Source organism: Gymnoscopelus microlampas (assembly GCF_963454915.1).
Source record: "Gymnoscopelus microlampas genome assembly, chromosome: 22".
In the NCBI taxonomy this organism is placed as follows: domain Eukaryota; kingdom Metazoa; phylum Chordata; class Actinopteri; order Myctophiformes; family Myctophidae; genus Gymnoscopelus; species Gymnoscopelus microlampas.
The window spans coordinates 24,948,302-24,960,845 of NC_139959.1; the positions used below are offsets into that span (position 1 = coordinate 24,948,302).

A 12,544-nucleotide genomic window follows, 5' to 3' on the forward strand; every position below is an offset into this window, starting at 1 on the left:
ACTCTAAGAACTACATTTTCATGTTGGTATACCAATTTCATCCAATCAGGAGAGAGAACTCATACAGGATACATAAACAAGTGAAATTAGAAGTGATGGGGGGGGAAAATGAGCATGAGAACTTGACCACAAGCTGATAATGTTTGTGAGGTTCTCTCCCAGTTGGATAAAATTTGCAACCCACCTAAAAATGTATTTTCCCCATTGGCTGCTGCGTTTCCTAAAGAGAGCTCTGGAGAGACAGGGAGACCCCTTTTACTGAACAAAGCAATGATTACTATCAGAATATAGAGCTTTATTTGTTTTACTAAACAAATTGAAAAGAAAGAAATTACCATATGCAGCACCAATTGGTTACTTTAGTACACTCTTACAGTTAAGTTAATAAACACAGGATTTGTTTGTATATATTTACTGGATTGTGTACTTGTCATTCAGTGTTTAAGTCTTCCTCACTCGCACATGCACGCACGCACGCGTGCACGTGCACACGCGCACACACACACACACACACACACACACACACACACACACACACACACACACACACACACACACACACACACACACACACACACACACACTACAGTATGTGCTGTGGGTCAGACTTTAGTAAATCCAGCCCATTGTGTTCCTTTCCCATAACCACACCTACCTCATAATATTGTCTCTACTTGATATGATTAATAATAATAATAATAACTTGGATTTATATAGCGCCTTTCAGAAACCCAAGGACGCTTTACAGTACACACAATAAACACATTAATTGCCAAAAGCTTGAGTAAATAAGTGTCTCTTCAGTGCGGACTTGAAGGAGTCCAGTGTTTGCATCTGGCGGATCTCCATTGGGAGAGAGTTCCAGAGGTCAGGGTGATTGTGTCTAATGAGTTGGACTCTATGAATTCATGTCATATCTGTTTGTCAGGCATGCTTGTTCCAATTTTAAACAGCATGTTGCAGAAAAATAAATATATAAATAGCATACTGTAGTTTGCTCTTCATTGTTAGTGTATACTTTCAAAATACCATCCACAGCAAATTGCACGAACGCCACCTTAACAAGTGATGAACTTCATTTGCACTTTTCCTCTTGATTATGTGGCTTCATTCAGCCAGACTTTCTCTGTGTGTGAGTGGAATGAGCAATGTTTCACTTTGAGATCTCGTTAGTTTAGTTATTTGATTTCTATTCACAGGACAGGATCACATTCCGTGCTTAACTTTGATCAATGGAACCATAATACTAATTTGCTCAAAGACAGTAACAGCTTCTTTGTTCACTGGCATGCCTCCATTGACACTAGAATCCTTATTTAAGAGCTTGGAACAAAAGCAAATGTATTCAGTATTCCCTGGTGGTTCACAGTGAATGCTTGTTAGGATAGCTCTGGCACGCCGGCCTTTTATACAGGGCGTTAACTAAACAGGCTCTCTTAGAACGGAAGATTTATTAGGATTAACTTCCCATATAGTCCATAAATTATGCATGCATTCCCAAATGACCTATCAGGGCTAGTCCTGGGGGGGCCACACAGTGAGGTATATATATAGTGAGAGGTTCACCAACAGCACAGAGAATTGTGTCTGGTTAAACACAGAGCTTGATGAACACCTGGGGAGCATTCATTGACCTATGCCACTGTAGTACACAGTGGCATAAGGTTTTTTTTAGGTTGACAAAAGTAAGTGCATTGAAGTGTTACTTCAGTGCACTGTGAGCAAGTCACTTACGAGAAAATAACCAAACTACAGGAGGGACATCCACTTCGCGGCTGGCCGTGTACCCCCCCTGGAGGGCGGTTATTTTCTCAAAACTGACTTGCCTACAGTGCATTATCCTGCTTATATACAACGGAAAAGTGGAAAGGTCCCATAGCCGCCAAAACATTAGAATAGTCTTCCATGGTTCTCATTCAATCATTCAATCATTCATTCATTCAATGTAGTTACTTCATCCAAGTTTTTGTCACCCATGTTTCAATATTTATGATCTACAACTATGTCATCTATGTATATTGAACGGTATGGTGCATTGACATGTTTATGGTGTGGCACTGAAGGTGCCCTCGATATCAACACACCACCATGTGTCTCAGGAGTGATCAATATTGTGTTGCCAGATCCAATTCATTTGTGTTTGTCTCCTTTCCACAGGGACCCACAGGACGTTGAAGAAGGGAATACAATGTATTTTGTGGCGACGTTGATCTCCAGCATTCATCCCAGCTGAAACGTGCTACCCGTACCTCGCGAGTCAACTTCACGCCCGGATACCATGATAGCCAATCACCTGCCGCTCCTCCTGATGCTCTCCGTCCTGTGGCCCAGTGCCGCCCTGCCCTTCTCTCCCCGGAACATAGGGAATCTGTTTGGCATGTCAGAGGGTGATGGACGGATACTGCAGCGCTCCAAACGAGGATGGATGTGGAATCAATTCTTTCTGCTGGAGGAGTACACGGGAAACGACCATCAGTACGTCGGCAAGGTATTGTGTCAGAGCACCGTCGTCCACTCTTTTCCCTCCAGTTTTGCTTTAGCTTGTTAAAGGAATGCTTGATGTACAGTAATTGGTTGACGCGGGCATGGACTGACAGAAGCTCGGCCTTGGAACAGAATCGCGCTGACGCAGCGCGCGCACGTGCAACATCAGCCCCCCCCAGCTCTCGCATCCCGTTTCACCCCCATTCATTCATGTGTCGTAAGTGAACTCTGACATGAATGTCACCTCACATCATCATTTAATTAATTTTCCTGCTGTGCAGATGTCAGTGATGTGATGAGGATGCTTTGACATTTGCTGTGGAAAAGAGCACAATTTGCGGCTCATTTGAGGAGCTCGTTTGGCATCATGCGTACATAGCACACACATCACGAAGCCACATGCAACTGTAATCACAGCTTCATCAAGTCCTTTTGAAGGCATGCGGCAGCTGATGAGTCTGCTGCATATTTCATGATGCGAATATATTTTTTTGTCTTTGCCGAATTGGGGCCTGCTAGGCCAGACCTGCATACTACGCAGAATTCACAAGAAATTGCGAGAAGGGTTAATACGCCCACAACTTCTCATTTAACCACTTAAACCCCATATGAGTAACCGGAGTCCCTCAGGGCTCAATGCTAGTGTATTTTCTGTTTTTGTTAATGTGTCTGCTTTCTGTTATGTTGTGTCACTATGCGACGCGTTGCGTCTCATGGTGAGCTTGTTGATCTGCTATTTTCAGCGAAAGCTTTCCCCACAATACCGATGCTGGGGTTTAAATTCTTTAGAGGAAACGCACCGTTCATCATACAACTATTAGAGTACCAAAGGCTATAAAAAACAAACCCCTGGATTGAAAAAATAAAGAAGTACCCTAAAAAAATCCAATTGACTTTGTTTTTAATCATTAAAAAATATTGTGACTAAAAAAACAACAACATAATAATAAAACAAATAAACGAGTCTAGGCATTCTTTCAGGGAGGTGGCTTTGTACCATTTATGATATTTAGTTTAATATATTTACTTTAGTATGGTCAAATGAATGTATTGTGCAGCAGTACCTGGATGAAGTGTTAGAAAACTACACCACCTAACATGAAATCACTGTACCCTGTGAAGCATGTCATGCCAACTTACTACAGCCAGTAGTGGAAAACGGCGGAGGAAAACAGTCATAACTGTAAGATATAATGTTTGTTACTACTGTTGTGTCACGGAATGTAGTTAAAATGTATTAAGTGAGAAGTTAGTCGTTTAAACATCAAATCTGTTGTTTTTTTCAATTTCACGTAGGCTTTATCAAGATAAAGCCTACGTGAAATTTTGCTCTGACATTTTCAGAGACAGCCAGCATGCCTCAGCCTGAGAACAGCCTTATCTCGGCTATGTCTTTTTGACATTTTCAAAAAGACAAAGATCAGATATATACGTTGTGGGTATAATCTAATGACAGTCTTTGTTTCAACTCTTTTTTGGTATATTCAACTTAGCCACTGTCTCTGTTTGTTTGAATGTATTTACTTTATTAATTCAGTATTCATGTATGTATATGTTAATTTATATTAATACAATACAATTTTCAGGTTCTGGGTCTGATTTTGACATGCTAATGTTAAACAGATTTATCCGCGGTGCTGCTTATGAGCTGGTCATAGTCATTAGGTCATTTCAAAGCCTGATAATTGAAAACTTTGCCCTCCAGAAACCACAATCCTGATTGACTGGTATCAATGTGTGCATGCCTGCCTGCCTGCCTGCCCGCCTACATGCCTGCGTGAGTGCGTGCGTGTGTACATGTGAAATTCAACTCACAATTGACGTAAACGAAGTTGTGCTAACTACCTATTAAGCGGGGGCACTGCGTTGATGTGCCGACCCACCGGGCCTGTTCCGGCCTCGGATTTTCTTGCTGCATTCTTTGATGCTTTCTGGCACTGAACTTCTGTGGCATGATAGCAATCACATTCACCAACTCCCCACTCTCTCTGTGTCCAATATCATTCACCGTTAAACTGTCGGGGAGACAAAGGCCTATAATAAATTATTGAGCCTTGGAGAAAAAACAAAAGGAAAGCAAGAGGAGCAGGGTAGGGCGTTGGGGCTTTTGGGGGCAGGTATAGAACGCAGTGTGCTGCCATGCAGAGGAAGCATTGGCGATCCGTATCACCGCTTTCAGTTCTCCAGAGAGAGAGAGAGAGAGAGAGAGAGAGAGAGAGAGAGAGAGAGAGAGAGAGAGAGAGAGACCAGAGGGAGAGAGATCGAGCAGAGAGAAATAGGGAGATAGAGCAAAGAGAAAAGTGCAGTGGGAGAAAAGTGTGTGAAAGGGGGACAGTGGTAGGACAATAATAATTTCAGATTTATTGCAGTTGAGTTTGAGAAAGTTATTTTGCATCCATGTTTGAGGCAGGTGGTTAGGTGGAATGGGTGGTTGTGGTGATGGTCTTGGTGAGAAATAGAGTCGAGTATCATCAGTGTAGTAGCTGAAGTGCTAGTATGGTGGTGAAAGCAGCTCGATTTAGGGCTAGACAGGGTTTATGACTTTGGTGATAATGGAGAGAAAGAGAGAGGAGATATAGGCCACTGGGGTGGAGGGTATTAGGTCCAGGGTGCAGGTAGAGGTCTTCATGCCAGTGATTGCCAGAGGAAAATAGGTGAGGTCTAGTGGTGATCTGGTGAGAGAGTAGTAGCCTGGGACCAGACGAATCTGCCAGTGCAAAAAAAAATATACCCACGGCGATTTGGGTCTGGCACCGCTCCGTTGTGAATCCATTTCCTGCTGCCGAAGTCTGGGGTGACCAATCAGGGCCCAGTATTCAAATATGGGTGACTGTAATTGGTAGTTGGTTGTAGGTCTAACCAATTGCTTCGAGAGCCATTGTTTTGATCCCGCCCTCTTGGGAAAAAAAATCCTCATAGAAGCACCAGACTCATATCCACGCGGTGATATAGTCTGGCTACGCGAGGCTAAGAGAGTAGAACAAACGATGGGTGACACTTGGGATTAGAGGTGGTGGAGGAGGTGGCCAGATAGGTGTGTATTGTGTGATTGACAAAACACATTCAATGATTCACATTTACTTGTGGTGAAGGAGGTGGTGATGCTGTCAACAGGTTTGAGGAATGTGCTTTTTGTGGAGAAAAGTTGACAGGGTTGATGCTGCCAGATGGAGGACTAGTGGGAAGTGCGAGTGCACTGCCGAGGGTTTTCTTTGTATTGCTGCTGGTGTAATTTATATGCATCCGAGTGGGCAGTGAGACCGGCCGGTTCCTTTGCCAAGCCATTCTAGCTGGCAGCTCTTGGATTTGAGGTGTTGGATTTTGTGTGTTTACTAGGGATCAGAGTGTGTGTGTGTTAGACACAGACTTGGTTTCAGCGGGAGGGAGCTGATTGAGACAGGAGGACAGTGCATTGTTTTAGTACATCTAACACACTAGAAAGGACCCCCCCCCCCCCCCCCCAAAAAAAAAAGCAAAGCAAATTGGAAAGTTAATTAGCCCTACCTGAGCAGTAAACTCAATTGTTAAACACATTGCTTATTTATTTTATCCATGGTGATGTTATAGGTGTACAGAACTGCCTCATATAACAGCATTCTCACATAAAACAAATCGAGTCTGCAACTCAGATTGTATTCATGTAATATACATAACCAGAATAGAATGAATGGAATAAGAACACGATTAAGGGTAGAGGAGAGAGAATGAGCTCCTGATTTTCTCAGATGTACCTGAATATATAACAGACACATCACACAGAGACAGCGGCTCTTAACTTTAATCCAAAAATGAGTTGAAATGAATGATATTATACTCACAACTCTATGCTCACAGCGTCTTCATCTAATTTTTAACCACAACAGAGACAACAGGAAGCCAGGGGAAAATGTCAGAAAGACTAGCCGAGATAGGCTGCTCTTGCCTGAGGGAGGCTTGCTGTTGTCTCCTGTGGTGACCCACATCTCAGAAATTGTCAGAGCAAATGTTCATGTAGACTCTATCTTGATAAAATGTACCACAGATTTAAGTTTAAATTACCATATTCTCAATGAATTATAACTCTTAAAACTGCAATGTAGTATTTCCACTGCACTGTAGTTGGTTCGTAACATTGATCCTTCACAGGGGACAGTTATTTCCTGTTGGTAGTTTTCTCATTCAGGTACCGCCTCAGAATAAATTATAGTTTCTCAAAACAGAGACTGTATAAAATCGTACTATAAATGCGCAACATCTCTGTCTGTCCGTCGTGTCTGTGAATGTGTGTGTCTGAAGTTCACATATCTCGAGACCGTCTTCAAACTCGAGACGAGGGAGTGCCATGCCCGGCATTGAGTCGGTCGGATAGGTGGTTGTCGAGGATCGTCCATCCATTGTGCTACAGCTTACATTTCCTTTATTTGACTGTGAGGACTTAGCTGTGAAATATGTTGTTTTGTTAATTTTGCCCATGGGCACAACATTGTCTTGTGCTGGTCCTGTGCTGCATGTGTCCTCAATGGTTAATGTGAAGCCCAGAGCTACATTTGTTGTTCTTATATACACAATGTGGGTGATAATGGGTGTGCTTGCATCTGGGAGTAAAAACCTTGAAATCTCTCCTTTTGACAGACTTTCAGACTGCCGTTAACAAGTGTGAGCGCTCCGAAAACCCAGACACGGTGCCCTACTTCTTTAAGGGGGTCTGTGAAGTAAGAACACTGTGTAACACAATCAGGTCTGGAGCATTTCGAGCAGTGGGTTCTGAAGTGAACAAAATCCTATTACATGTTCCAACACAGCATGTTGCCCTAAATTAGAATATTCCAGCAGTACAGACAGTTTTCTCCTTCTCACTCTCGTGTCATTGTTTGAGAATGGGCATCTTCAACGCCTTGCAAAGATCTTACAGCATTCATTTTCCAACCAGCTATACATGATAATGTGACGCAGACAAGACAGGTGGTTGTGAGGTGTTAGTTTAATCTACATAAGAACATTACTTTTTCACTCGAGTCTTAGAAAAGAGAGAGAGTAATTACTCTGTATCCATTCTGAGCTCCATTTTGCTATCTCCTCTTTGCAGCACCGAGCAATGCTCACCACAGACCTGACAAGAAGTGCCAATGCTTTTGCTGCTTTACTGACAATTCCTCAGTGTTTGTGCAAGGCAATTTAACTCATCAAGTCTCTCTTCTGTGCTTGTGTTGCACGGCCATGAAAAGGCACTGTTTGTGCTTTGAGACCTTGAAAGGGAAGCCATTAAAGCTATACAAATTTGATTTTGTCACGGCTTTGTGGGAACTCATTGTGCGGCACTTTTTTCAAGATTGCCATTGCAAACTTCACCCGGGCTTATGCAATCTGTTTCCTGCATTATAACGCAGAGGCCACCTTTCCCTTTTTAACCATCCAAAACCAACAGCTTGGTGTAGGACTGAATGCAGCAGATGTACAGTAAACGATGTAACTAACAGACCATAGAGCAGTCAGTCACATCATCTTTTTATTGTCTTTACCCGACCGTTAGGCCAGGAGGCGAAGACAATTGTTTCACCCCTGTCCGTGTGTGTGTCCGCGTGTGCCCCTGTGTGTATGTGTGTCTGTGTGCAGCTAATTTTGGACACCACTCGACCGATCATTAAACTACATTGATGATCGGATGAGGAGCCTTTGTCCTACTCCTCCCGCCCAACACTCCCTGCTGACACTCCCAAATTCTAATTATTGAGCCAAAAGCACACCACAAATGCAACAAATGTCATTGTTAAACCTGATTGTTTTCCTCAAATTAGGCATAAATTATCTTGTGAGTGCCTTAAAAATGTGGACCTTTCTTTTACAAAAATAAATAAATAATCCATACTGTATATCATTTATGCAACATCCAACACCAATTTGTAATTTCATGTTGAGGGCCTCTATAAAGCATACCTCCAAAAGTGCTTTCTTTTCTGCCCATAGTGGACACCACAAATGTGAAAAGTTCAACCGTATGTTGTAGGAATGCTGTTTCCCCCGCAGCTTCCTCATGTCCTTCTGGCTGCAACCCACAAGTTACACAGACATGTGCTCCTAGGAGCACCTTTTTCTAGTCTTTTAAATGAAATAGGCATACCCAGAAACAAGAAAAGAATGACATACAATAGATGTCATTGTGACTGGAGAGCTAGGACATATTATCCAATGTGAGAGTGTGTGACGCGTTGTGGGCTTGTATTTGCAAAAACTTTTGACAAAATGTAAAAGACGTGGAATGTTTTTGCAAACATTTTTAGACCACAAATGTTATGCTGGTCCCTGGCACTAACCTTGTGGTTGGACGTGGACATACAGTCAGTGGAAAAAGCATTCACATTTTTTACTTTAGTAAAAGTATCAATACTACAATGTAGAAAATGTAGAAATACTATGTTAGAAGTAAATGTCCAGAATTAAAAATGTACTTGAGTAAAAGTACAAAAACATTGGTATCTAAATGTACTTAAAGAACCAAAACTAGAAAGTAGGCTATTCATTATGCAGAATATCCCATTGCACAAGTTGTCAAATGTATGACATCTTTTGAAAATAGCAGATCTACAAGATCTGTGAGCTTGTAGATCGGCTATTTTCGAATGGACAAAATGTATATGAAGGTGAAGTGGGTAATGTAAGTTTTGTAATAATAATCGAAATCTACAAAGGAACTAGTAACTGAAGTTGTCAAATAAAGGTAGGCCTATTGCGCACATAACAGGCCTTCACATAATGTACATAGACCTACTGTAGTGTGCACATAACACTATAACTAGCAAGGTTAACATTAGCCTAGTACTGTAGTAGTTCAGGTGACACCTTGTCCAAACAATAACTATACAGAAAAAAGAAACACTGTGAAAACACGATCGCATCGTCCGTCATCAGCGTCATGGCTGAACGTCAACCTGCTTTTTGCACTTTCTCCATTACAACCCGTACATCTACATAAACGTTCAGGTTTCAAATATAAAGTGCTAACCACATGGCCATGGATGTTAAAATTATATACGGCCCGTCAGAAGTACCCGTGTCCTCCGTATTGTTCAATGAAAAGCATTCTAATTCGATCAGTGGCCTCTTTCTCCGAATTTTCTACATGCATTCAACTAAGCGACCCTAGCGGTTGGGAGGTGTATTGCACTCTGATACATTGTAACTGTATAAGGAAATGGCCGTCGATCGGATTAAAATGCTTTTTATTGAACAACACGGAATAAACAGATACTGTTGAGGAACCATACATATACGACATCTCTGGCAACACACACACACACACACACACACACACACACACACACACACACACACACACACACACACACACACACACAACCACAATAAATCAAGACAGCAGCGTCATGATCCTCACCCCAGCCAGCAACAACAACAACAAAAAGATTATGGCCTACCTTTCTTTGAGGTAAACTGTGAAGAATAATATTGCAAAAATAGTTCCAATCCAGTGCGTAACACACAAACAAAAACTCCTCATTTTGAGTCACGAGCGAAGAAAAAGTGTAGGCTTAATGTGTGTGTGCAACATGTGAGTGTGTGTGTTGTTGTCACGTGACTACTAGCAGCGTGCCTGCCGGCGCGCGCGCGCACGCACGCATGCACACACGCACGTACACACACGCACACGCACACGCGCACACACACACACACACACACACCCACACACACACACACACACACACACACACACACACACACACACACACACACACACACACACACACACACTAGTATAAGTACAATATTTGCCTCTGGATGTAGTGGAGTAGAGGTAAAAGTATTGAAAATTGGAAATACTCCAGTAAAGTAAAAAAAAAAATACCTCAGTACTTAAGTAGGCTACAGTACTTAACTTAAGTATTTGTACTTAGTTACTTTAGCTCTGTCACTGTCCCCCTGTAACCATTGAACGCCGACACACGCCCACAATAACAGAATATTAAAGTTTTCAATCTATCAGATGTACATCTATAGACAGACAACAAACTAAACAATATAATTGAGAACAGAAGTTTAAACACAGCTCCAGTCGCCCGCCCGGTGGTCGCGATGCGGTCGTGAGGAGATGCCCCACTGGCGACTCGTAGATCTGCTATTTTCAAGCTGGTGTAGGCAGCAGGTTCTCTGGTGCTTTTACCGCAGCATTCGCAATTTATATGAATGTTTTTATTTAGTAGCTGTGCATGTTAAAGTATTGAAGATTGTTAAACTCAGTCTAGGTCTAGGACAGCGGTTCTCAAACTTTTCCAGGACCCCCAAAATTAAATGTATTTGGCCGCGGACCCCCATCTAAAATATTTTGTTTCAGGGACCCCCCCCCCCCCCAGAAGCAAAGACTTGAGTTACAAATGTTCTCTTTAACAATATAATGTATATATTCAAAGGTTTGCACACATTTTCACGATTTTTCAAAAATAGCAGATCTACAAGCTCATAGCACGGCACTCGGTGCCGCGCTATGAGCTTGTATATCTGCTATTTTTGAATAGCCAAAGTATAAAAGGTTAAAATTATTGTGACGCTGTATTACCACATTTTTGCTGGGGACCCCCTACCCCCTCAAGGACACCTGGGGGCCCCCGGACCCCACTTTGAGAACCACTGGTCTAGGAGCTCTGAATTGGCATGTACGTGCTGTCCTTCGAACCCTCTCCTCGGGCAAAGGAGAGGAGCACGGCATGTGTGTCGCACGCACGCACGCACGCACGCACGCACGCACGCACGCACGCACGCACACACACACACACACACACACACACACACACTCTGTCTCTCTCTTTTTCATAAATAGTCAGTGTATATGTCGCTCAACTAATAGCGAAGCATCAAAGGGATGCCCGTAGACACATAGATATATATCTGTCTGTCTACGGGCTCCGGCCTTGGAGGGAGCGGGACTCCCGCAGTCAGTCTGCCCGAGACAGCAGCAGCTGAGCGGCGAGACGAGAGCTGAACGTCCGCGAAATAACAGGAAATACGGCAACATGATTTTTTCTTTAACTTGTTAATTTGTGTATATAAAATATAGATTCCCTGTCGAATCTCCTAATTACACCAACATTATTCTTGTGAAGTAGGTAGTTTGTGCTTTTTTATTAAGATGTATTAAGTTCGCTTTGGTCATTTCTAGCATGGGGAAACACAGAGTGGTGCTCCCCGTCACAGAGTGCCCTATGATGGGCTCATGGAGAGCAGCGTGGGGGGGTAGCGACCAGACGGCCCGTTCAGTTATTTAGCAGCTTGTTTATAAACATTCTGCTGATTTGTTTTCCATAAATAGGTTATGTAGTAACTCAATATAGACTTATTTCTCATCTACAGCTGCTATTTTTCATTTTTGACTTCATAGTGCGCATCTGCTCGCACAGCCCGTTTTTGTCTCGCCTCGAAAAAAGCTCACTTGAGGAGACTTGAGTGACAGCTCCTTGGACACGCCCAGTTTGATCAAAAAACGCCAAGTCAAATGGAGTATAGGCTTTTTTTTATATAAAGGCATCCTTTTGGTGTGAACGCAGCAGAAATAATGCTGACGACGGAGCCGTCGCCACTATGGAGAACTTTCAGCCATGTGTGTGTGTGTGTGTGTGTGTGTGTGTGTGTGTGTGTGAGTGGAAAGGGGTGGGGCTAGGCCTTAGCTGTGAAAAAGACCTCTGGTTCTCTCAGTGTCTGCAACTCAAATGGCCATTCTGTGTGTGTGGAATGTCTGACGTTGAATTGTAGGCGTGCACTCGGCAATAACCTTTATAGGTGGGCGGGGCTAAGAGGAAATCCTGGCATAACTTGAAGGACAAGATAGAGGACTGGATTCTCCAGTCAAAAAAGCTATGGCAGCATGCTTGTTTGATAGATCATTATGAATCATATCATTATATGTGTGGGCGGAGGGTGGAGGTGGGGTTTACAAGGCATTCAGCATTCATATCAGTAATGACCAATTGAAATCTAATATTTATTGTACGCAGCACAGATTTGATTGTCTGTATGTAATTGCCTTCATTGCCTGATTTGCAACATGCAAGTTAAATACCATGCATGCACTTATGTA

The 12,544-nt window shown here is 42.7% G+C and overlaps 1 protein-coding gene across 2 annotated transcripts in view; it reads left to right on the forward strand.

Moving 5' to 3' along the window:
- Positions 1–2,278: 2,278 nt before the first annotated feature.
- Positions 2,279–12,544, forward strand: part of LOC311039407 (cadherin-10-like) — a gene marked incomplete at both ends in the record, with an annotated part of 41,162 nt that continues 30,896 nt past the window's right edge. For both annotated transcript variants that reach the window (XM_084049281.1, XM_084049282.1), the window contains one exon: positions 2,279–2,488. In XM_084049281.1, the coding sequence (XP_083905407.1) occupies positions 2,279–2,488 (210 nt within the window). The remainder of the gene's footprint in view (positions 2,489–12,544) is intronic.